Below are 26,014 nucleotides of genomic sequence, written 5' to 3'. Positions count from 1 at the left end.
ATGGCCCCACGAGAGACAGGAACCAGCAACAGCTCCGTCAGTGACAAGCAAGAACATAACTCTAGTCGTGTTATTACAATTGTTTTCCTGGCACTCTTCATCGACTTGTTGGGATTTGCTCTCATCTTGCCACTGTTTCCTTCCATCCTTGATTATTACAGCCAGACTGAGGTAAGCAACAGAGAAAGAAAGTCAGCCTGCTGAAAATGTTAGCTATGAGATATTTAGGGAAGGATGGGAGAAGAATCACTTGCCTTGGAGCAAAGTGATTAGCTTTAGGCGTTAGCTTTCTGCCTTAGCTGTAGGCAGAATAATAATATCCAGTACTTTTAAATGGTTTCATGACTGCATTTGTGACCCTGAATGAGAATCTTTCTTTTTCATTAAAATGAGGGAGCTGTTTGGGAGAATATTCAGGTACTTCTTAGGAGCTAGTCCTTGTAATTACTAGTGCATTTGTGACTTCCGCTAATGTTACTGCTGAGACAGAGTAAATGACAATCTGTAATGGATGGTTGAGTGTGAGGTGTCCCTGCCCATGGCAGGGGGATTGGAACTAGATGATCCTTTCCAACCCTAACTATTCTATGATTCTATGATTCATACCAGGGTTTATCTAAGAACCAAAGAGATGAGAGTTTTAACCCTACTTGAGTATTTCACACACTCACTTGCTTCCATCTCAGGACCATGTTCACTATGTCTCAACTTCCATTCCTAGCAGGGAGCTGGCTGCTGCTCTGGGAACACAGGGCAGAAAGTAGTGTTGGTTACTGGCTGTGCAGATGCTTTCAGTTACCATTCTCAGGTGTTATTGGACAAAATGTTGTCATGGGAGAATTATTTTTGCAGCCCACACCTCCAATCTTGTAGCCCCTTTCTAACCCCACTCCAAATGCAGCTGTAGGCTTTGTCTTTCTTACAACCCTATCTCTAATCCTAACCATGGGCTCTGATCTTCAGGATTTTCTTCCACTTCCAGTGTATTTCCTATAGCAAAGACCTTCTCAGGATCCCCTTGTTTTCAAGTCCTCCTTTTCAGGAACCATTCTTTTTCACACCTTTCTGGACCTACATGCCCTTGGTTCTCCCAGGCTAAACAGTCCATGTACAGAGAGATACAGTATGTCTCATGTTGCCTTTTTGATTGAAAGATTCAGGACGTGCCACTTTATTTAGTTCAGGATTTAGCAAGTATGCTTTAAAAAAGTTCAAATTCAGACATTCCCCCACCCAAATTAACTGCTGCCTCTTAGCATTCACAATTTAAGCTATTTTTAGCATATGACAACTGATCAGTGAGGAAATTTTCCCTGGGAGGAGGAAGAGGGAAGGAATCATCTAACACTGCCTTTAGTTCACTAAGCTCTGATTCTTTCTTTGAAAATGAAACACAGAAGCCGTTTTCTTGCTTCTATTTCCCAGTTACCTGTTTTGCAGGATGGATTCTACTTGTCATTGCAACGTGGTGTGGACTGGTTTGCAGTGATGGCTGGGATACCTCCAGAGCGGAAATACAACAGTGTCTTATTTGGAGGTATGGAGATTAAACAAACTAACAGACCAAAAATAAAAAACAAAGGAAAAGATAAACTGTTATGAGGAAAATGCCAAGGAATACAAAAAACCTACTTGCCTGTTATTAGATTTAGATTTAAATAACACAGAAAATGTCTCTTACAGTAGGCTATAAATGATTTCTGTTTTCATCATACTGATAGCAACAAAAAGTTGAACAGCCCCATCTCTGTCATTTGGAGACACTTAAAGGCAGGAGGAATGGGACAACAGGAATGTTATGAAATTCGGTGAGGACACATGTGAAGTCCTGCCTGTGGGAAAGAGTAGTCCCTTGAAATGATACAGACTGGGCAGAAAGGTTTTGAAGTCTCCATCCTCAGAAGTTGTTAAACTCTGACTGGATGAAACCCTGAACAATCTGATCTGATCTCACAGCTGACCCTACAAGCAGGCAGTTGGAATAGGTGACTTCCAGGAGTCCCTTTTAACCTGAATTATCCTATGATCTTGCCAATTTGTTCTACAGCTGCTACAGAAATACAGGCCTGCAGCTGAGGATCAGGAGCCTGCTGTGCTAGTCCCTGCACAGGCACAGAAATTATTGTCTTCACAATTGATCTACGCATGATTGGAGATCAGTCAGTGGGAAACACTGGAAATAGAAGCTTGTGAGTTCAAGTCTCACCTTCCCCTTGGGCAGCTGTAGTGCAGCACTGCTTCTAAATCTCATTAGTCTTATTAAAAGCAGCAGAGCTGCTGACTTGCAGGGTCCAGATGCATTTGAAGTCACTAGGACGCTGGTGTGAGTGAGCTCCAGCATGACTAGTGCAGGAAATCCAGCAACGTGTACATTGTGTTACACATCAGAGGCTCTGGCTCCTTGCTATGTAGACAGTTGTGAGGAAACTAGGATTTCAGAGTATGTCTGGGTTAATTTTAATTGTTTATAAATTTTCTATTATACCCAAATAGACTACTGAGCAGTAACAACACATTCACATTTATATTCTAGTAAAGCTTTGTGGTTGGGTTTTATTTTTTAGTTTAAAAGACTTTTGCTTATCTTGGGGGAGGCCTCAGCTCACTAAAAGGAGGGGCACGTCTGGGTGTTTTGACAGTGCCAGGAATATAAAGAAAAAAACTTGTCTCTCATTAAAATAAACTGCCAATGTACCAGTCTGTAAGACTTTTTTCTGCAGCTTTTTGAGCTATCATAGGCTGTTTTCCACAAGGTGTTCAGTATCAGTATTCTGCCTCCCTCAAAACTGATGTGAGCTGAACTTCTGGTCTCTCTCTTCTCTGCCTTTTAAAGCTTTGATAGCTGAATGAGCTGAGACAGATAACCCAGATTTTCCTTTAGACAGTGATAGCAAGGCTTTTTATTATGCCTGCTTGTTGAGAGTGTAGTGCAGATTAATAAGTGTATGAACCTAGAAATGGCAAGAGAAAAGAGGAAATAAAGATCACAGAAGCTGGAGGCAGATTTCAAAAGACTCTTGGAGTCTGGAATCACTCCTACTTCTTAGGGTGCCTCACTAAGAGCAGTGCTTATGCCCTTTCCATGATAAGAAGGAAAGAAAAACTGATTAAATGTGACAGAATCAAGTTTAAACAATCAAAAAAGAAAATCTTAAAAGCACTGTGGCTATTAAAAACTGTGTTATTTCTGCTCTAAGAACAGAAAACGTACATAGTCAGCCAGGAAAGCATTGGAGAATCAGCATTCCATTATAACCAGTGAGTTTCAAACCCCTTCTCACCAATGAGTGACCAGTGGATCATCCAGTTCATACCTGTTTCTCTGCTCTGACTATGTATCTGCTCTGTATGTGCCACCTCAGTTAATAACAATGCCAGATCTGTGTTTTAAAGGTAGCTTAGTTTCAGAGACAAAGCTTCTTTGTAGCTGTTGTTTTACATTTAACAATGTGATGTTAAAGTGGTGTGATAGGTCTAGAACAGGTTGGCTGTGTTTGTATTCAAGATGAAGGCAGCAAATCTAATGTATGTATTTCTATTTGATTTAGGTCTGATCGGCTCCATCTTTTCCATCCTACAGTTTTTCTCCTCTCCCCTCACTGGTGCTATGTCGGACTGCTTGGGCAGAAGACCTGTCATCTTGATGACGGTGGTATGTGTCACTTGCTGATTTTAGTCATGCCATCTCAATACACAATTGAAAGCACTAGGATCTTGGGGTTAGCACAAAGGATTGGGAAACTGAATGTTCCAGATCTCTTGGTTGTTGACTGCTTTTTGCCAACTCACTTGGCCACATTTACAGATCTAAGTGCTTAAGCTGAGTTTCCCAGAACCAGAATTGTACATAGAAGGCACCAAAATACCTGTTTCTGGGATTTTCCAAAATCCCTTTCACTTGTGTACAGCAGTATGATTTCAGATGCTCTGTTTATAAATATTAGACTTAATGCCTGTATGGTTTAGTTCCCTGAGTGAGTAATGAGGGTTGATCACTTGATGACCTGTTTCACAGAGCCTAGGGATTATTGGTTAGGGAGTGCCATATAGCAGTATAAGATTTATTTCTTAAGAACATTCTTCAAAACATTTTCTCTGTTACTGGTCAGAGTATGGATTTCTAATTACAGAAGCACTGCAGAGCAAGTGCATACATACATGGTGGAATTTGGCAGTGAATGATATACAATTCCCCTTATTGTGTATCCTGGAGAGTGAATTCAATAAGCATGTGTTCTTACTTTGAACTCAGAATTCTCTTGATGTTGGAAACAAATGGAGTGGGATGTACAAAAGTGGTTTTATACCTGGAACTGATTTAGCTCTCTCTGAGCTCTTCTAATTTTGTCTGTAATCAAACATCTATATAAAATTTGTTTCTACTTCTTGTATATCACTGTCCAGGACATAGTGCAGTATCAGTATATTCAGACATTTTTGTTATGTGGGTTTTGGAGCACCTGTTGAAAACAAACAAAATGTTTGGGAAATGTGCAGAAATGATACAACTTTGCTCTGCTTTTTAAAGAACCTTTTCTTGCTTCTGCAGATAGGTTTGATAACATCATACTCACTATGGGCTGCCTCTAGGACTTTTGGCGTTTTTCTTCTCTCCAGGATCATAGGTGGTATAAGCAAAGGGAATGTCAGCCTCTCCACAGCTATAGTTGCTGACTTGCACTGTCCAAAAGCACGGAGCAAGGGCATGGTGAGTTACATATGAAGTACGTGTTTGGGTTTACTAGGACACTTTTAATTGGTTCAGGTGCTCAGAATGTCTTCCTCAGATACGAGTGCATTGATCAAATGAAAACATGACTTCAGATGCTACCTTGCTTCTGAAAAGATGCCATATTGTTCTGCTGGTGAGCTCTCAGACTTGACCTGTCAGTAACTTGTACCTACAAGTGAAACACAGATGCCCTAGAGGTGGAGAAACTACCTGTCTATTATAACTGTACTCCTGCTGATAACTTTAATCCTGATTATAAAAGCTTAGAAATTAAAAGATCTTATGGCCCAATTTTGGTAGCTGCAACACAGTTACAGGACAACTCATTCCTCTCACCTTCCCAAACTGTGGAAGTGCAGCAGTGCTGCACTGCACAGCATGTCTCTGACTTCCCCAGATGCTGCACTGGCTCCAGGATCTGAGCTCAGCAGGTAAAGGCTGTGGCATTTGGCTGACTGAGCAGCAAGCAGTATGAACTGCTGCCTTGGCCTCTTCCAGAAGACAGTGGCCCAGCTGGAAACACCCTGCAGGCTGCACTTAGTCTGTGAATTACCAGTTAGACCTTTTATCTTACAGAAACCTTGAGGGCCCAAACTTCTGTTAGCAGCTTGTTATAAGCCACAATGTGGGATAGCTGCTTCTTAGGAGGGGAAAGCTTTAGGTTTCACAGTGATAACTAATGAATTTTCCAAACAGTTTATTATAGTCCTGGTGAGCCAAAATACACTTTTATTTGTGTAGAAGGATAGCCAAAGAGCATTAGTAAATAAAATGGGTCACAGCCTAGTTTTAGGGCCTGAGAGCAAATCACTTACTACAGCATGGCTCACATCCGTGGTTTATACTCTCTTATTTTCCAAAGCAGAGTAGGCACGTTCATTCTGCTTTCTGGGAAGAGACTAGCATCTGATTGATGCTATTCCCAAACTACGATGGGCAGTTGCCTGACAGAGTGCTAGCTGGGTAGGCTGGAACAACACTGGAGACTAAGGTGACATAGGAGCATGCCCTGGCCTTGTTTAGTTTAGTACTAGATATAATTAAATAGACTCGGGAAAGCCGGAGGATTATGTCCTGGGATGGCACATGTTTGGGTCCTGTATATGCAAGTATGCATCTTTGATTGTCTTTTAAAAGACAATGAGTCAATGAGCCAGATCCTGCACTCTTTTATTCTTAAGCAATCTCACTGACCTGCTGGCTCAAATCAGTGCTCTTTTAAACTCCCATCCACTATGTACAGATTCTACCTCTTTTCCTATGTGCTGTTTTCATACTGAGTTAATAAATCCTCCTTAGTACCTTCACTAAAATCAAGTTGTTCTGGGAACCCTCTCAGCCTGTGTGCTCTATGAAACATCAATTCTTAAATACAGAAATTGCTGAAGCATTTTAGAAACTATAGACATCATTATGGTTTCCAACCATAGCACTGTCTTGCCTCCTCCAGTTTTACACTACAGAAGTTTATCCTATGGCTGAGCAGTTCGTCAGCTGAGAATCATTATCTCCCTTCCCAACTTCCTTTCAGTTTGGCGTTTGTTCCTGCCACTTTCCCAACTGAGAATTCCCAAAAGAGAATTGGGAATTCTCTTCCCAAAGAGAATTGGTTATTTTGGAAATAACAGGTTTTTCACACTTCATGCTCTTTGCTGTTCATGCCCTACATCGTCAGGGAGGTTTTATATCTGGTTGCATTTCTTTAAGGCAAATGCCAGGAAATCCAAACCATTTTAGAACTGAGCTACCTGAACAAACTGGTGTCTAAAGCTACATGTCTGTGTTCATTGTGTCACTGCAGGCAATGATTGGTGTTGCTTTCTCCCTTGGTTTTACCCTGGGTCCCATGATCGGAGCTTACCTGGCCATGGAGACAGAGAAAGGAGAAGTCTTCTATCTCCGTTCAGCATTGGTAGCACTCATGTTTGCTGTGGCTGATTTAATTTTCATCTTCTTCCTACTTCCAGAGACACTTCCCAAAGGAAACCGGGTAAATGGACTGTCAATGTGGAGATGTGTGTTTCTGGCAAATATAGCGTTTGAGAACTGTTGTAATACTGGAAACAATGAAGAGGCTTAGCCAGTGACTCAGGAATTTAGCTTATTCCTGGGAGCAGGATTAAATACTGGATGGTGTCACAGTTGCTGCATGATGGTCCGCATCTCCTAGCTCCTAGTAATACATGAGAAATTCTTTAGAGCTAATGTGACTGCTTAGTTGCTAGTTTTGGTGTGTTAAAATTTATCAAAACCTAATGTGAACATGGGAGGGAGAGGGGAGTTTTAAACTGTGATCACACTGACTCTCTGGGGAGGAATTTCTGCTTATCATAAGAGTAAATGAATCAGAGACTGGGTTTGCTTTCATTAGCTGGTTATGTGGAAGAAATTCTCTTAACCATTTTCCTGTTTTTGCTTGAGTATTTTGAACACTGAAGTAGCAAATGACTGAGCTCTGAGCTGTGCTGCCTTCTGCAGATACAAAATACCTACACATGCTAAAATGCAGTGAGTTTGCATCTGTGGGGCCAAATATTTATTAACTTATAATTTAATATTGTGTGATCAGACACTGTACAAGATACGTGATTGAAAGCTGCTTGGAACAGTCCCTTTGTAGTGTGGGAGAGGCTGAATTCAGCCCTCAGTATCTGGGTGAAACACTTGATTTAAGGTTCTCAGCTGGATTGCAGCTTTCCTGTCATCCCTCATTTCTAAGCAGCAATTTGTTCTGGAAACTTCTGTTTGCAATGCTTCTACCAGGGCAAAACATTAGACCTTCCCTGAGCATTTCCCAACAGGTTGTGTCCCGTGAAATCAGTTGCTCATATTATGTTTCCAAGCACTACAGCTCTTTTATTCTTTTTCTTGTAACAGCTCTTCCGTGTGTCATCTGTTCCCTTTTCCTATTTGGCTGTTTCTAAACACTCGAGATCAAATCCTGTTCTTAGCTAGAGCTGCACACTGGGGTGGCGGCAACGTGTTGATGTAAGGAAGTGCTGTAGAGCTAATCTGTATTCTATAAACAGTTCCACTTGTAGAAGGATAAATGGCCTTTTAGGACTGTATGATGATTGCCTCCCCTTTTTATTATCCTCTTGAGAGTTCTTCTGCTAAGCTAGTCTGTGTTAGCCAACAGGACTGATTTTTGATAAGAAAATTAGTGCTCTGTCCCTGCTTTTTGGGCCCTGTTTCTGTGCAACAGTGGGTATTGCATAGAATCATAGAATAGTTAGGGTTGGAAAGGACCTTAAGATCATCTAGTTCCAACCCACCTGCCATGAGCAGGGACACCTCACGCTAAACCATGTCACCCAAGGCTCTCTCCAGCCTGGCCTTGAACACTGCCACACAACTTCCTTGGGCAACCCATTCCAGTGCTTCACCACCCTTACAGTAAAGAACTTCTTCCTTATATCCAATCTAAACTTCCCCTGTTTCAGTTTGAACCCGTTACCCCTTGTCCTGTCACTACAGTCCCTAATGAATAGTCCCTCCCCAGCATCCTTATAAGCCCCCGTCATATACTGGGAAGCTGCTATGAGGTCTCAATGCAGCTTTCTCTTCTCCAGGCTGAACAGCCCCAACTTTCTCTGCCTGTCTTCACACAGGAGGTGCTCCAGTCCCCTGATCATCCTCGTGGCCCTCCTCTGGACTTGTTCCAACAGTTCCATGTCCTTTTTATGTTGAGGACACCAGAACTGCACACAATACTCCAAGTGAGGTCTCACGAGAGCAGAGTAGAGGGGCAGCATCACCTCCTTCGACCTGCTGGTCACGCTCCTTTTGATGCAGCCCAGGATACAGTCGGCTTTCTGGGCTGCGAGCGCACACTACAGGCGGCTCATGTTAAGTTTCTCATTCACCAACACGCCCAAGTTCTTCTCCACAGGGCTGCTCTGAATCTCTTCTTTGCCCAACCTGTAGCTGTGCCTGGGATTGCTCCAACCCAGGTGTAGGACCTTGTATTTGTCATGGTTAAACTTCACAAGATTGGCATCAGCCCACCTCACAAGCGTGTCGAGGTCCCTCTGGATGGCATTCCTTCCCTCCAGCATATCAACTGAACCACATTGGCAAACTTGCTGAGGGCGCACTCAATCCCACTGTCCATGTCACCGACAAAGATGTTGAACAAGACCGGTTGCTACATCGATCCCTGAGGGACACCACTCGTTACCGGTCTTCAGCTGGACATTGAGCCGTTCAACACAACTCTTTGTGTGTGGCCATCCAGCCAGTTCTTTATCCACCAAGTGGTCCACCTATCAAATTGATGTCTCTCCAATTTAGAGACAAGGATGTCATGTGGGACAGTGTCGAACGCTTTGAACAAGTCCAGGTAGATGATGTCAACTGCTCTACCCCGTCCGTGAGTTCCGTAGCCCCATCATAGAAGGCCACTAAATTGGTCAGGCAGGATTTCCCCTTAGTGAAGCCATGCTGGCTGTCACCAACCACCTCCTTGTTTTTCATGTGCCTTAGCATGCTTTCCAGGAGAATCTGCTCCAAGAGTTTGCCAGGCACAGAGGTGAGATTGACTGGTCTGTAATTCTCTGAGTCATCCATTTTCCTTCTTGAAAATGGGGGTTATATTTCCCTTTTTCCAGTCGTCGGGAACATCACCTGACTGCCATGATTTTTCAAATATGATTGCCAGTGGCCTAGCAACTTCATTCGCCAGCTCCTTCAGGACCTGCGGATGGATTTCATCAGGTCCCATGGACTTGTGCACGTTCAGGTTCTTAAGATGGTCTCGAACCAGGTCCTCTCCTACAGATCCTACCAGATCCTGTCCTGCAGTTGGCCTAAGGTCTTCATTCTCACAGTGCATATAGGTGCCTCTCAGAGTCAGGTCCCAGTCATGCAAAATACACATAGGGTGTTTGATTGCTGATGAGACAATGGGTTTTCTGGCATTGGAGCTTCTTGTGATTGCTGTTGGTGTTAGTGCTTTCATGTGTCCCCTTTCAGCCTGCATCTGGGCAGTGGCCCCATGTGATTTATGTGTTGTAGGGCATTTGTCATTTCATTTGTCATTTCACTTACTTATTAGGCTACTTTGCTCTTTTCTTCGGCAATTTCTCCCACTCTGAGTGGGAGGGGAGCGGTTTTCTTGGCCTGTGAATGACAGAGGAAAGGCAGGTATGTTGGCTGCCTTTCTGGAACTTGGTGTGGCTGAGCTGGAGGAGGTATACGAGTGGATGTGTTGGAAGGACAAAGCTGTAAAAAGAGGGGAAATTATAATGATAACTGGTAGGAGGATGTGCCAGTGGGATCAGACATCTGTTTCCTTGAAATATGCTGTGTTCTAATGATACTCTTTTTTTCTCTATCATCAGTCCCCTTTTCACAGGAGAGAAGAAATATTTCACATTCATTCATGTTGGAGTGAACTTGTGGAAAGGGGAAGGTGAAAGGGGGACAAGGAGAAAAAGGATGAGTTTTCTTACAAAGAGAAGAGTTTTCATTATCCTTCTCCCCCTTGGTTTTAGAACTGATGCACAAGTTTATCAGGTCAAGAGTAACCAGAGAATGTACCTTTCACCTATCAAAACCACTGGTCTTATGTGAGGTGGCTAAAACAGCTCCTGCTTCGGAGAAGGGAGGAATAGAAAGGTCTCTATTAAATTCTGTCCCCTTTAAGACCTTTAGAGTTGATGTTTAGCTAAACTAGTAATGGGCAAGGTTGCCTAGCTGAAGGGAGGGTCTTACAACTGATAATGTTAAGGACTATGTGCAGAGCTGTGGAGCATCACTAGCAGACTTATGGAAAAACAAGCTTTTGCTCTATGCATACTAAACAGTGTCTGAGGAGTAAGGCTGCAGCTTAGAAAGTGCAGGCTGCATCCTGAGTTGGACTGACTCTGAGCCTTCAAGGCATGTTACTTAGTCTCTGCATTAGAAGAAAACAGAGTAAACAGACACTGTGAGAAACGTCTGGCTTTCAAGGTGACATTTGGAGTGATCATGAAGTAAAATTGAACAATTTCTGAGTAATAAATCAGAAGCATAGAAATTTAATACAAATTAGATGTTGCAGATTTTGAACCTGCAAAGAATCTAAACTCCATGCAGTGCAGCTGGTGACATGGACTGAAACTGGCAGTGTATACTTCACTATTTGGTGGTAGGGAAATGCTTTTGTCAGGTTTAGGACAATGTTTTCATTATCCATCAGTGCATGAGGGCACTTGTAGATCGCTGCTTCTGGGGCAAATAGAGGAGAAATTAAAAGATTTACATGCACACACATATGTTAAAGAATCTAATAAATGTACATATATGTATTTTATAAAACATTATTTTAAGCATATACATTATCTGTGATGCAGTGTATATCCTCTGGGCCAAACTAAAATAAGCCTTGCAGTGCAAAGCAGCTTGGCATCTTGTCTGACATGGGTAATAATTTAAACCAGGTACAACCTGCAGGGTTTCTTGTTACTGGCAGATATGCTTGAAGAGAGTTGCTTGCTCCTAGATTCCCTGTGCCGTAGTGTAAACACCATCATGCCAACAAATGCAGGAACTGAGGATTGCTACAAGCCAGCTTCAGGAAATCCTCTTACAGACCTTTTAAAAGCCTGAAGAAACTTCTTCTTGGGAGTGTCTGTTTACTCTCTGCAGTATATGCAGTGGAAAGGGAAATAAATATCCCAGTTTGTACTATGTTCATCAGCAGCTTTATGGCTTTATACAAAACCAGTCTAGTATATTGAACTGATTGCTATTGTGAGACTAATAGGCTCCAGAGTTTTGCTGTCGGATACTCAGAGGCTCTGACTATCAAAACAAGACAGCGGTCATGTTAATAATATATGGAAGGTTCATTTGTTTACAGCTTAATTAAATCCAGTCCGTATGAGTCCTCAGGTCATGCAGAGATTAAGTCCCACTGATAATTTGACCTTTAATCTCTGCCACAGAGGAGTAGTAGCTCATTCCCTTCTTTATCTGGGAAGAGAAAGAAGCTCATCAGATAAAGTCTGTGCAGTGCTTTGAAGCTGTGAAATACTAAGTGTGATTATTCAGTATTCTTGAGGCTGTCTTATCTCTTCCTGTGGCTGTCAGGTAAAGTGACAGTCTGAATTCTCCTACATTAAAAGGATTTACTTCCTTTAGAATTTAGGCATTATTTCTTCTTTAGCATATTCTTTAATTTTCTATACCTTTGAATAAAAAATATAAAAGTTTAATTCTCTATAGATGAAAGAATAAGCATCTCCTGAGCACCTGTTGATAAGGAGCAGGGAAGAGTGCCGCTAGGTGCAGAATGAGGTTGAGATGTACAAAGTGCAAGGACCAGAAGTGCTACAAAAGACATTTTCCTCTTCAGAAAGCCACACAATGCAGCTGGGTAGAATCTCTGTAGAAATCTCTTTAAAATATCTTTACAGATTCTCTCTTAAAAATGACATTTTCCTTTTCTTCCCCAGGAGGTGTCACCGGCTGGCTAAAAGAACAACCAGTACCAAAACAGATTGTTGTTTGATGTGTTACACATACTGTTCTCAGACTTGAAGCACACAAGCAAATCCCCAGCTTCCCATGAGCTTGCAGGCAGATGTGCCACTGTTTTCCAAGTAAATGCTCATTGGACATGAGGGATGAGGCAGTAGGTGAACCAAATAAAGCCACTTTCAATGCTGTAGAGAATGAGCTGCTTCTGCTTTTTAAGAACCCAGAGAAGAGTCTTTTTTCTGTCTTTGATGAAAAGTGCTGTCAGTCTTCTACCATCTAGTTACAGTGCAGAAGCCAGTTCTGTGTTCAGAAAGTCTAGGCTGTTATTATATCAAACTCCAATGCCATTTGTCCTGTTTCATCTCAGATTATTTGTGTAGGTGTAGAAGCACATTCGACTGTTACTGTCAGTTCCTTGCAGTAGTTATTACATCAGGTTTTTAAACAAACCTCTTTCTTTCTCCAATCAGGTCTCTTCTGTGACATCTGGATTTCAGGCAGCAGTTGACTTGCTCAGTCCTTTGGCTTTATTTCGGTTCTCCGCAGTCACCCGAGGAAAAGAATCCCCTTCAGAGGAGAGTAAGTGTTGTCTGCCTTTGCCTCTTCCTATTGCATGTCTTTTTGTATGTGGCAGTGGTTTCTAAGTGAAAACTTTACTCAAACCGTTTCAGCAGCAGCACTCTGTTCAGTCATTTAAAACCCACCTTCCTAACTTATGAACAGGGAATTGCAAGTTCCCTTGGACACCGGTCCTGTTATTCCCAAAAGAAGGCTTTAGAGATCAGTGTTTTGAAGATTTCTAACTTGCTTTTTCTTCAGGCGCTGGCTGCAGCATGGGATAGGCTACAGTAAGTGAAGTGATTTAAAAAGATAGATCAGGGCATGAGTAAAGGAGATGTGAGTTTGTTTATTCAAGCTGCAAACCAGGAAACTTCAGACTGGAATTTTAATTCTCAGATCAGGACCTGGAGATGTAGGATTTGAGTTGGCCATTTCTCTATATGAAATTTTGTAAGCCATAGAAAATAAATCAGTGTTTGCCAGGTACACCAGCTTATCGTTCAGTCCTCCTTGCTGCTGCATCAGGAATAGAGTGACATTTGCAGCTTTGGAGAAAACCTGCTAAACCCTGCACTGGCAGAAAGATAGGGAAGGTAATCTGGCACAGCCCATTTCTAGCTTTGAAAAAGGGCTACTGTGGTTTAGCCAATATGATCCTGAGAGCAGCGTCAAGGTATTAGGTGCAATACAGGCATTGATTAAAATAACGAACAAATAAATACCCTGTATCAGTGGGAGTGGGAGGCAGAGGAGCTGGGTTGGGTGAGTGAGACCAGGGTGAACCAGATAGAGATTAGTCTTTTTGGCTCCCTCAGAAGAAGGGAGGTAATGGGCAGAAGTCATTTTGGGGTATGTCTTGTATTGGATATTTAAAATGAGCATCTGAGGTGAGAACTTCTCCCTGTACAGCTGATAAACGTTGCTCTATTGTTGTTGTTATATTCTCAAGCTATGCTTGAAAAAGCATCACTGTGTGTCTCTCTTTATTTTTTCCCTCGGTGTTTTTCCCTTCCTTGTTTGTTTCTTTGTTTAGATCTTCAGAATCTCAAAATCTTGGGCCTGGCTTATTTCCTGTACCTTTTCCTGTTTTCCGGCTTGGAGTACACACTGAGTTTCCTCACTCACCAGAGATTCCAGTTCAGCAGGTACAGCATACTTAGAAGATAAATGTTGTATGTTCTGTCTAGGATAGTTTCCAAAATCTGGATTTAAGGTCTCTTATTTTTAAGAAAGGATTTCTGAGGTAAGTAAAAACACTCAGAAAGCAATAATGGCTTGGGCTTTGTGGGAAGACTTTATGAAGATACAGGCAAACTGTTTACCATGAAAGGAAATAACCTACAACTTCTAATGACCAGAGAAAGTCAATACACAAAGCTTCTGAAATAGGTACAGCTGGGTTAGTTCCATTGATTATAATTAAACCTGTTCTTTTCGTGCCCAGAAGACATCTTCAGTATCAGGACAAATCTTGAAGCTCAAAAAAGGCAAATGATGGGGAGGGATAGCTGTGCAATTATATTTGCTCATCAGAGTTCTGCATTGTATACAGTGCACAGTCATTACATCATAGGGTTTGGTTTCCTTTAGTCAAACACTAGAGAAGAAAGAGAACAGAATCCACTAACAGCAGCTCAGCTTGAAATACTTTTCTTGACAGCTCATCAGAAGATTTCCAGCCAGGAACATGATCTTGCAGCTTGATTCCTTATGTATATCCTTCCATTTGAGTAATTCTCAGGGGTTTGTCTCATTTTTCCCTGTCTGTTTTTCATTAGTTTGTGGCTTAACTAATGTGTGCGCGTCAAGGAAAAGTTTTCTAGTGTGTTAAGCTTCTGCACTGTCCTCTCAGGATAGCCATGTAGTGCGATACACAACTTGATGCTAACAGTGCAGGCTGTGAGACAAACAAGCTTGTTACAGAGGTGAGAACTTGGAGTTTAGTAGATGAAAGGTGAAAGAGAGATCTGAAGAAATATTTAAGGGTAGAAGGAATGATGTTGCAAGCTTCCTGGTGCAGTACATGATCACCACCATGCCAGTGCCCATATGGTGCCTTGGCGACCTTAAGCCAACTCTGCATGAGTGGTGGTGATGGTTCTGAGAAAGCAAAACACTTATACTTTGGAAGCAAACAGCTCCTGGGCACATGGTACAGGGTAATGAATGTGCTGACTCTTCGTGGGCCACCCTAGAAACAACTAAACTGCATCACAACAGTCTAGAGATGATTGCAGCATTTGCCAGCAACTGTCCCATCCCTACATATGGCCTCAGAGGTTTATCTTCTTGCTGTCTGCCTGCCATGAAAACTAATGTCAGCATATTAACTTTTGCACTGCTCATGCAAGCACCAAAAAGCATTTTCTCTCTCTTGTTAAGGAAAAGGTCTGCACTGGACCTGTGAATCCCAGGGTGGAATGCTCTGTGCGTGACTCCATGCTCTGTGTTTTTGCCTCCCTTCTAGCATGCAGCAGGGCAAGATGTTTTTCTTTATTGGAATAACAATGGCTGTGATCCAGGGAGGCTATGCTCGCCGAATCAAGCCAGGAAATGAAATCAGAGCTGTAAAAAGGGTAACAAAACCTAATAATGTGTATTTTTCTTTCCCCTCCCCCAAATCTGATGTGTTAGTTTTCCAGTCTAAAGGGTAGTTGGAGGATGTAACTGTACTTCTGAAATCAAAAGAAGTTTCTGTCTCATTAATCCAGCTAAATGACTTCTCAAGACCCTGGTTATTTGGCACTTCAGTTTAGTTAAGCTTTGGAACATTACAGTCCTTTCTTACCATACCAGCTGCTGTGCTATTGAAACTTTTGAGTTCTTCATACCTTATTGCAGTAAGGAATGAGAACAGTGTCTGTCTGTGCAGGTAAAATGCTGTGAAGATTATACTTTGTTTCAGTGATTTCTCTCGCAGTGCAGACATTGAAACTACTAAAGCTGCTTCAGAGCTGATCTCTGACTCTATTTCTGGCAAATTATTTTCAGGGACATCCTCAATCTGGCTATCTCTGTGCTTGACAAGCTTTTTCCCTAGCGTATGTTTCACTGGTGGGCAGGGGGAATTAGGTTCTTCCTCCAATCTTTACTTTGTCATCATCAGTATTGCATGTTACAGTGGCACGTACCAACATTCACACCAAAGTTTCACTGACAGAGGTGTGCGTTTCCTTGGCTTGCTTGCCTCTTTCTTCATAGAGATTCTGCTGCTGCTGTACTGGCATGACAGGGAGCGGTTTCCTGCACTTACACAGCTGTGGGACAAGCAGATATGTCTTGTCATTTACACTTGTGCATGGAACTCAACAAAGCAGGTCTCTGAACTTTTGCTGACTGCTTGGTAATAGGTTTGCTTTAACTGTTAAAGCCCCCATCAATTTATTATACAGTATTTTGAGGCCAGTGTGATTTTAACACCAGCAAGGTAAAGCAGGTCACCAAACTGCACTGCATTCCAGGGAATTGACTCAGCCTTTCTTAAATTATTTCTGCTGGTGAAACCATCTCCACCCTGTTCTCTGGCAGACGTAGGTGACCAGCACGGCACTCACTGTGTCGCATAGGAAGTGTTTCCCTGGGAGTGAAAACTCCTGCTGCTCTGGTAGTGCTGCTTCATCCCCTGCATCAGCTTCCTCTCTGTGCTCTACCAGCCTGTCACAGCACTGCAGCTCCTGCGAACTGTGGGTTGCCCCACTCATTTTTATACACCTTCCTTTTGCCTGCACTGGGAAGTGTAGTCACCTCCACATACTTGGTTCAGTTGGTCTGGGCTAATCACTTCTTACAAACACCATGTGCACTGTGCAGGAGCTCGCTGACCCTGGAATGTTCCTTCTGTGGATCTCAGTTGCTTTTGTGAGAGTTCCCCCTTTTGCTGAAGTTATTCTGGCAATTTCTATCACGTGGCCTCCCTTAGGCCGAGACGTTTGGTGGGAGTGAATGCACAGCAAATCTTAACTTGCTGCAGAAGCTCTGTATGTAAGGCAGACAGCACAGAGGAGCTAAAGTCTAGGCTCTTGGAGGAGATGAAGAATGTTTCTTTCAGGGTTTGAATTCCAGATGCCATTCCCTGCCCCCAGTTTTTCTTCTTCCTGCAGCAGCATGGACTCTGAAAGCTAAAATCAGTTCTGCTGAGGAAAAGCAGAGGAGCTGTGGTCCTGTTGCACACAAGCCTTTTGATCGCTTGTGCTAACTCAGGAACTAAAGAGTTAAAACTAGATTTCTGTCCATGAGAGAGGGAACTCTGCAAAAATCATCTTGCGCTCAGTTGCGGGAAGTCCGTGGTGAGATCACTGCAGCCTGTGGTACAGGGGCCTCACTCCAACATTGTGGTCTGCAAGCATGGGACAGTGACAGACAACAGCACAGTAAATTACCCTCTTGTGTGGCCATCCAGGTGAATTTGAAATGTCTGCTTGAGAAGAAAGGGCTTTCTGCTTCTAACTTCAATGTAGTCCCATCAGCGGAAGAGAACTGGCAGGAGCCCTAGAGTTAGGCTTCAACAAGCAGGGCTTAAACGTGACTGTGTGACTCATTTCTTTTTTGCAGGCTATTATATTGCTGATTCCAGCTTTCTTGCTAATTGGATGGGCTGCAAATGTGGCCATGCTGGGTGCTGGACTGCTGCTGTACTCTTGTGGTGAGCTATTCAAAACACACTGAAAGCTAAGCACAAATAAGTTTTCTTTATTTATTCACCCCATTAAAAAGGATGAATTTCTAATTTCACATCCGAACTGACAGAAAGTTGACGTTTCTGTCTATAAAAGAGGGGAGAAATAGTGTCTGTTTTTTTTTCCTGATGCTGTTTGTATCACAGGAAGTTGCCATAGTGATATTTGGACGCATCCCCAGTGCTCCTGTTGTCCTCTTGTCTCACTGGAGAGCTCTTGAGGGTGTTGTCTTCCCCTTTTGTCAGACCTAGAAGCAAAATAATCAGTGAACAACTCAGCTCAGGAAAAGAAGGGAGACAGCGTGTCTTTGTGTTTGTGGTGGCTGCGTTATTCCGTTGGCAACAGGCTGAGGAGGAGACCTGTGTGCTCTGAAGCTGGAAGTCAGTGTGAGGGTGAAGGTGAATCAGCACTGCCCTGACCACTGTGGCACTGGTCCCCTCTCCTGCACTGCAAGCTGCTGACTCAGGGAGGGAGCAAAACTCCAGCTTGTTTCTGATAAGCATGGAGTGTTTTCAGAGGTGTTTGTTCAAGTGTTTACATCAATAATATTCTGCCAATATCTCAGCTGTTATTCAGGGAAGTAAAAGTTGGATTCCCCTGCTGAAGTGCCTGTCAGAAAAGAGATTTCAGGTATCCCCAATGCTGCTAACATTATAGTAACATAGTAGCAGCATTGGGAATAGCTGAAATCTTTTCAGATAGGCTAGAAGTTTCAAATATGACTAATTGCAAAAGTAGAAGACTTTTGCAAGGTACAGCTTGATTTAAGAGTAAACTGTAAACCACAAAAATGCATCTCATCAGCAGCTTGCTTATCTAGGGACAGTTGTGTGCTTGAGAGGTTTCAAAATCTATGTTTGACCTACAGATTACCTTGGTTTTAAAAGCCCAGCAGGGAAGAGGATGAGAGGAGATGTTCATTTTGTCCAATTGTACTTCTAAGTTAGGCGCCTCATCTTCCTGGGCTCTGTACCTGGGCAGAAGACCCCATCTCCTCCTCAGTTAAGCCAGATAGAAGTGCCTCTGGAGCAGCCTCTTCTCCCCACCTCTTCCTTGCTCTGCCCCTGAAGTTAAGGTGCTTGCAGTTAAGGCAGCATGTCCATCGTTCAGTTAAGGCAGCATGTCCATCGCTCCTGCTCTCCTATTGTCCTTTCCCTCCCAGAAAAGATTTTTGCTTTGTATGCTTAAAGCACTTCCTTCTTGGCAGAAAAGGCCCCTATTTCAGTAAGAGGGCAGTGACTGCTGAACAGCTCTTGGCTTTTGTGTCCAAAGATTCTGTAACCTCTTCTTCTTGGACTCAGCTGTCATTTCCAAGACAGAACATAGCTTCGTCCGCCTGTGAGTACAGTAAAGCCAAACGCACTGGGGACTGTGAGCAGCCACCTCGCTGTCACTTGAAATGGGAGCAGTTCCCTTTCCCTGCTCCACCTGACAAGACCGCAGTGATTTGGAAAGCTACCAGTGCTCTGATCTGACCTATCCACCCTGTTCCCGTGGGCTCATGGAGTGAGAGGCACTGATGTGAACCATCTGCTCCGAGCACGCATAGCTCTGGGCTCTCTGTCCAGGTTGGCTTTGAGGGTGTTTTCATTATTGAACTGGATTAAACCTGATGATCCATTGTTGGTGCAGTGCCCCAGAGCTCAGCATATTTCTGTGCAGTAGTAACGAGTTTGGGCTGCGTGTTTGTCACTTGTGATGGTTTTGAGCTCTGCTGTTCACTGACTGTCTGTTTTGTGGATTTTTCCAGCTGCGGCCATTGTTATCCCGTGTTTGTCAGCAGTGGTGTCAGGCTATGGTGAGTGACTTTCCTGCTTTGAGCAGCAGCCCTTGGCCGCGTCACTGACCTTTGTGGAGGTTTGGCTGAGGTACAGAACTGACCTCAAGTTCAGTGATGCATCAACAAGAATACTCAATGGCTTAGGTCCACCTCGGATCCAAGTGTTGGACCTGTGGCTCTGCTGCTTGGGCTGTGTAAAGGGCCTCTTTCCACCCAGATGCATTCACAAGGACAGCAGCAATGCTGAGTGTTACAGTGAGCTGCTGTTCCACATTGTATGTGTGTAACCCTGAAGTGATAACCACCCTGGCAGGAGTGAGGCTGAAGTCTAGAGAAGAGCTTGTGCTCTGCCCCCCTTCACTTCAGCAGTGATCCATGACCATGGCCATCCTCTGATGGCACTGGGCCATGTTGAAGGGAAGCAGAACCCTGTGTCTCACTGGAGGTGCTACAGCCTTCAACCCCTCCTCTTCTGTGAGCATCCTTCAGGGACAGGGAGCTAAGTGGAGCTGCCAGGGATAGGAGGAGGATAGTCTGACCCTAGGAAACTCAGGAACATCTCACAGGGGAGCAGAGGAAACCCCAGACTGCCCTGTACCTGTTTCTGCAGCTGGCAGCACTCCATGGTGGACAGGTTCAGAGCTGATGAACAGCAGCCATCTGGTCAGTGGCTGTCAGCACCACACTGTATGTGTTGTATGTGTTGCACTGCATAACACAGCTTGTTCCAATGATACGGGGAAACATGAAGCAACCTTATTTCTGGTTATGAGTAAAAAGATGAAGAAGCATAGGCAAGGAATTAGTATCATGGGCAAAGGCAAAAACCAGGACTGAGAGAGGCAATGGCCTGGGTTCTCTGAACGAGACACCAGCCATCGCCACCTGCAGGAAAACCATTTCCCAGTTCCTTAAAAAAGACCTTCTCAGGAACCTTCTAAGTTGTTCTGGGCTGGCAGTGCTGGTTGCTGTGTAACCTGATTATAGCTCTTGCTGTGGTGCTGTTTGCAGATGACACCATCCTTTCTTTAGCTCTGCCTCTGCTGGTTGCCAGCACTGCAGTGCTTGGTGAGGTGGCTTTGCCCATGGATGTCACTTGTGCCTTGCTCTAATTTGACTTGCATCCATGCTTCTGTGTGCATCAATCGCACCTGTGCCTCCTCAGCAAACCTGGTACAATGTAAAGATCGTTTCTTTTGGTTTTGGGGGTGTGGTGAGGAGAATGCACTACAGAATGCACTACACATCCCTGACCAAGCCCTCTTGACAAGCCCTGTTGGTTTTCCATGAAGCAGCCACGTTTGTCTTGGTGGAGGGGAAGCAAATGCAGATTGGGCAGTGAGTGTGGAAGGAAAGCAGGGGGAGATGTGTGTGGGAAACACCTCCAAGGGAATAAGGCTCCCAGCACTAGAGCAGTGCCCTGCCCCAGCAGCACCCCCCCGCAACCGCTCTCTGTTTGCACAGGCTCTGCCAGCCAGAAGGGGCGAGTGATGGGGATCCTGCGGAGCCTGGGGGCCCTGGCCAGGGCCCTGGGACCAATTCTGTCAGCTACTGGTGAGTGTGGCTCCTGCTCCTTCCTCCTCTGCCAACACCCAGCACTGCTGGGTCTGAAGGGAAAGGGGAGCCCCATAAAGTTGTCTTTGCAGAAGTAACACTGAAGCATCTGTAACCTAGAGTCCCCAGTGCTCAGGGCATGCACGGTGCCTTGTGTCCCTGGCTAAGGCCAAAGGAGGCTGTGCCTGAGGAGCACTGGTACCCTCTGAGGGGGTTCAGCCCCCTCACACTGTTACAGGGACAGTTAAGGGGAAGCAGCCATGCAGCACATCAAAGCTGGAACTTGGACCTAATGTTAAGTGAGCAAAGCCAGAACCTGTTTCCTGGCTGCATCCATCCATGTGCCAAGCATCCAGCTCACTCTGGCTCACCAAACCACCGCCCCACAGTGCCCATGCAGGACAGCTTTCCAAGAGGAAGAGCCTGACTGGGCTTTGCAGCAAAGCTGCTCCCAAGTACAGGCTGGGGAAAACAGCAGCTCCAGCTGACACAGGTGCAGAGACTAACAAGGTAAATTTGCTTCCTTTGCAGTTTACTGGCTGGCAGGGGCTGAGGTTTGCTTCACCCTCTGTGGTGCTTTCTTCCTCGTCCCCTTCACTTTACTTGGTTCTATAAAACAGCCGCTGAAGGAGGAGTAGGAAGGAACCATAGAACTATCACCGGCTTCCTGGGACTGCTCCTCGACCTGACTCTCAGCACCAAACTCTGCTGTTCAAAGAGGAAGAGGAGGACTTTGATCTTCTGAAAGGGGCTACTCCATAATCACTAGCAGCAACAACAGACTTCAGGTCTCCTACAGGCCCCCCCCCAAGCTCCGTGTCTCAGATGACCTCCCAGCCGGCTTGGCTGGTTTCACAAATAGAAGAACCAACACCAAACACTCCCAAACCCATGGAGTAAAGCACTGAGCCCATCAGCCAAGCAGGGCTGTCAGAGCAGCAGCACGGCCCCTCCTACCACAACTCTCTGCAAAGCACGGGTGAAGCTGCAGCATCCACTGTGCTTGGCTCTGCTCCTCTCCCAGTCCTCAGCCTCCACTGCCATGGACTGACTGATCTGTTGTCAGTCACTGAACTGGACCTGGCTACCAAAGAACAGCCCCCCAGGGGTCTCGCACCAGGTATTGCTGCAGTTGGCACCCTAAGGTGCAGGGGGCCTGGTAAGAGCTTGACCACCTGCCTTAAAACAGGACAGTCAAACCCAAAAGCAAGCAGCAGCCACAGGCTCCCCCAGCCGGACAGAGACTGTTTTTAATACACAATTAAATTGAGAGATGTTTTATATTTCTAATTCTCTGTGATGGTTTCTGCTGACCCAGCAGTGTTCCTTTTGTATTACAAATAAACTCTTCCATCAGACACTGCTTGCTCAGTGAATCACAGTGAAGACCTTACAGCCACCTCACCCTGACAAAGCCCTGTGGGGACCAGAACTCCCTGCAGTGCCGAATACCTCCTGGGGTACCCTCCCTCCGGTGGGGCCACCCGGGTGCTGCCCCAGGATGAGTGGGGAAGGAGCCGTGCACCCAGTGGGAATACATTAAAACAACCACTAATCAACACATTAATCACTGAAAGAAAAAGAGACAAATTAAACCCGACAGGCTACAGCTGTAGAATAAAACTGCACAAAGGTTTGAAAGCAGAGCATGAAGGTTTTAAGACTTTTATTTGTGAGTAGAACTTAATGATACAAGAGAAAGAAAAATACAGGACTTTACCTACCCCGAAGTGTGTAACCATAGCATACATGACTACATTTCATACTGTAATACAAAGAATTAAAAGAACAAACTACAAAATTAGAAATTAAAGAGTCATTGCATACGTGGTCGAGAGAAACGGAGGGACTCCATTAAAGAACTGAAACATACAGCAATTAGTCACTGAATTAGGACCCTGCGCTAGAACACGATTCAGCAAGGTGAGCACTGTACTCTTAAAGAGTGGGCAGAGGGGACACAAAGTTCAAGCACACGTGAAGCCGCTGCGGCCCTGGGCAGTCACCTGCCTTGCTTTGGCACCGACCCCACTTCCAACTCTCTTTCCACACCCAAAGCTCCCATTTCCCCTTCCATCTCCCAGCCTGAGCCATGCCCCTGCTCTGCCATTCTCCGCTGCAGCAGTGTAAGGCATTCGTTTGTTGCTATTTTACCAAATGCAACATTTACTATTGTTCTAAGAGGTGACAGCCACATCCTGTTTTCTACAGCCGCTTGCCATGAGTCAGCATGTTCCCCTCTCCTCGCAGGGCTCTCAGCGTTTGCTGCTGCTGCTGAACCAGAAACACTGACATGAGAAACCAAACGGGTTCCAGCCCTCTCTACCCCACCTGGCACTACTGTTAGGACGGGTGACAGACAGAAGCATGGCAGTGACTGGGAAATAGTGAATTCAGTGGTAAAAAGTGATTTTCTTTACCATGCTACATATTAAACAAACATTTATAGCAAACTGTGAAAATACACCTTTTAAGGTTACTTGGGGTTTCTGTACTTCACTGCTGGCAGCAAAAATAAAATATTAAAGAAACACCAGTTTTTGTAAGTGAAAATAATTCATATAAAACAAGGTTACCTATTCAGTGTAACGCATTTATATTGTTATCATGGGAAGAACACACACGAAAGGCTGCAAGCAGGGTTTACGTGCAGCAGCCCTGCACCCAAACCCTCTGCTAAGACCCAAACCAGTGGCCCATGCTTCACATCACCACTGCAAAACCTTCCAGACACTTGCAGTACAGTTACTTTTAACCCGTTCTAACAGCCATTAGAATTGTTCTAACAATCCATAGGTAGGCAAGACTTAAGAGTCACATTTCCCTTAAACTGCATTTGCTAGGAAGTAGGATTGGGCTCTTAACACACAACTGTGAGAGGAACACACCATGGTTATTTCAGTCCTGGACAGCAAAGATGATTTCACGAGCCAGTTAGAAAATAAAGTGAAAAACACCTTTGTTTTGTTACAATAGTGAGAGGAAGGACTGGGTTAGCCTCAAAGCTTGACTAAAACAGGGTTTGTGAGCATGTACTCACATGTCAGTTCAAGAACATCTCCCCTCGAGAGCGTCACTGCAATAGCATCCGCTCAAGAAGTCAGCATTTAAAAGGAAACTTACTTGTGACTTGGAACAGAACATGGGAGAAGAATGCTCCTTGGTGTAAGCCATGTGTGGTTTATTTGTAATTGTGAACATCTCTTTATTCTTTTGTAAAGCAGCGCAGGCTTTAAATCAAAAATAGCGGTTCGATGCCTTCCACATGGAAGTCATTCCCATTTCATTCCAAATTCGGGATCAGATCTGCGGTAGCTGCTGAAAACACAGGATTAGCACCTTTTTGGCCATTAGTTTCTGGTTATAACCTCAAACAATCAAGCCATAACTCGAGGGGCTGGTTGGGTTACTTGTTGCATTCATTTACATAAGTACGACAAAACACTCGGTACGATCTGGTACATTCTAGTGGTTAATGGAGGTGGGAATATGACAGTGTTTCTGCAGTGTGTTTGGCCTTTAGGAGTCACTCTTCTTTTTGCTCTTCTTCAGGAAGGAAGGAGTGCGAAACTTCTTTTTCTTTTTCGATGGGGACTTCCCTGGAGATTCATCACTACCTGCATCGGCTGCTGGCCCCTCCTCCGTGGTTGGTGTCACTGGCTCTTCAGCAGGTTGAGGCTGGGGTTCCTTGGTTTCCACTGCAGGTGATTCCGTTTGGCTTTTGGGCACATCTTCCTCACACCTCCCTTCCTCCTTCCCTAAGGGAGGGAAGCTGAGTGCTTCTGAAGGCTCGTCAGGGGTGAGATCTGGGAGGGTTTGCTTGAAAGTTGCAGCGTCACTGTCATCTTTGTAAGTCTGGTCCTGCTGTCTCTCTGGTGGAGGGACAGACAACGACACAGTTAGTTTTACCTAAATGTCCCTGGAGCACAGAAGCGAAGTGAGTTGATGAAGAACGCGCTCTATAAAAAACCTAAGATATTTACTTTGCAGAAAAGCCTTTGTAATAGGTCCAGTCTCATTTTGTTTTGCGCACAGAGGTACAAACAAGATACTCAAATGTTCTCTTTGTCTTTAAGCTTCTGACCACGGAACAGATAAAGCCAAATTCCATCCTGTGGATGTAAACCAGCAAGAAAGCGACTGTTTCAGCTCCTTCATGTTTTACGTGTAACGTACAGGAGCTTTTAGGGCAGTAAGCAGGAGCTGAACCTGCTCTCCTGGCATTGAGGAAATTCATCATGAAATTCCAAATCTCAATTCTTTTTTTCTTTTGGTGGAATAAAACTAATTGCTGGTTTGCAGTGATCGATACAAACAAATCCACTGATTTCTAAAGAGCTGGCTTGCCAATCTGTAATCAAAATGCTTGGATTTTTATAACATTGTCCTATGAGATCTAACAACTGCTGCTTCAGAATATGATCTATCACAAAGGCTTCACTTGTTTTGCAAGATATGAGTATATATTATGGATACCTACAAGTTAAATCCATGGGGTTTATCAAATTAAATGAGCTCAGCAGGTTATGCAATAACAGCTTTATATGTGATGTCTAACAGCAAAACTCACCCCTGCAAAGGAACATCAAAAACCTTGTGCCAACTTCATGTCCAAAGGTGAACTTCACCACCGCTCCCTCAACAGTAACACTTCCCTCTTTCAGCACTACGCTTTAGAGATGTTCTGTTTACAGCTCCTCTTTGTACATAACACGTTTAACGACCTGCAGTTTTTAAAGCTCCCTGCAATGCTCATCACTGTGCTGGAACCAAGAAGGATCTCGTCAGCTGTGTCAAATATACCCCCACTGATGTTACGTAAGGAGGAATTCAGAACAAAATCCAGGCCATGCTCATTGTAAGGCACAAAAGGCAACTATTTTTTTCCCCCCTTTTAAAATCTTGTTCATTTTAATTTGAAAAGGCTGAACGCTTTCATAAGGATTTACAGAAAATAGTTGATACTTTCCCATTTTTCCTATGGAAATGACGAGTGTCCTTTTTATTTCTGCCAGATGGGAGTAATAATCCTGTAACATATTTTAGAGGGCTCTGTTCTGTGAATATATGCTAGAAAACCAACATGTTTTGCCTAGAGCACCATGAGCTTCTAATAGGTTAAATCAACAGCACACGCTAGTATTCAGTGCCAAACAGTCAGAATGCACGAGTTAGCAGTTTAAAAGTTAAAATGCAGGCAGGACTTAAAACAGAGGAAGAAGAGAAAAAGCCATTATGTACATTACA

The 26,014-nt window shown here is 44.1% G+C and overlaps 2 protein-coding genes across 7 annotated transcripts in view; one reads left to right on the top strand and one right to left on the bottom strand.

Annotated features, from left to right (window-relative positions):
* On the top strand, nucleotides 1–21,470 carry MFSD10 (major facilitator superfamily domain containing 10; the record flags this gene model as incomplete). The annotated part of the gene is made up of 12 exons (XM_080628222.1): nucleotides 1–171; nucleotides 1,441–1,537; nucleotides 3,549–3,652; nucleotides 4,550–4,708; nucleotides 6,534–6,722; nucleotides 12,667–12,775; nucleotides 13,791–13,902; nucleotides 15,225–15,333; nucleotides 17,309–17,399; nucleotides 19,184–19,231; nucleotides 20,678–20,767; nucleotides 21,299–21,470. The coding sequence occupies 12 exons, from the start codon at nucleotides 1–3 to the stop codon at nucleotides 21,403–21,405; spliced, it is 1,386 nt and encodes a 461-aa protein (XP_080484348.1). The 3' UTR covers nucleotides 21,406–21,470.
* A 946-nt stretch (nucleotides 21,471–22,416) lies between these two features.
* The window catches only part of ADD1 (adducin 1), a 59,557-nt gene continuing 55,959 nt past the window's right edge, over nucleotides 22,417–26,014 (bottom strand). For 5 of the 6 annotated variants that reach the window (XM_080618735.1, XM_080618734.1, XM_080618736.1 and 2 more), the window contains one exon: nucleotides 22,417–24,639. In XM_080618735.1, coding sequence (XP_080474861.1) covers nucleotides 24,287–24,639 — 353 coding nt within the window. In that variant the 3' untranslated portion in view covers nucleotides 22,417–24,286. The remainder of the gene's footprint in view (nucleotides 24,640–26,014) is intronic. The other variant, XM_080618739.1, reaches the window with a different exon arrangement.

The sequence above is a fragment of the Psittacula echo genome (assembly GCF_963264785.1).
Source record: "Psittacula echo genome assembly, chromosome: 1".
Classification (NCBI taxonomy): domain Eukaryota; kingdom Metazoa; phylum Chordata; class Aves; order Psittaciformes; family Psittacidae; genus Psittacula; species Psittacula echo.
This window is presented reverse-complemented; position numbering and strand designations above follow the sequence as displayed.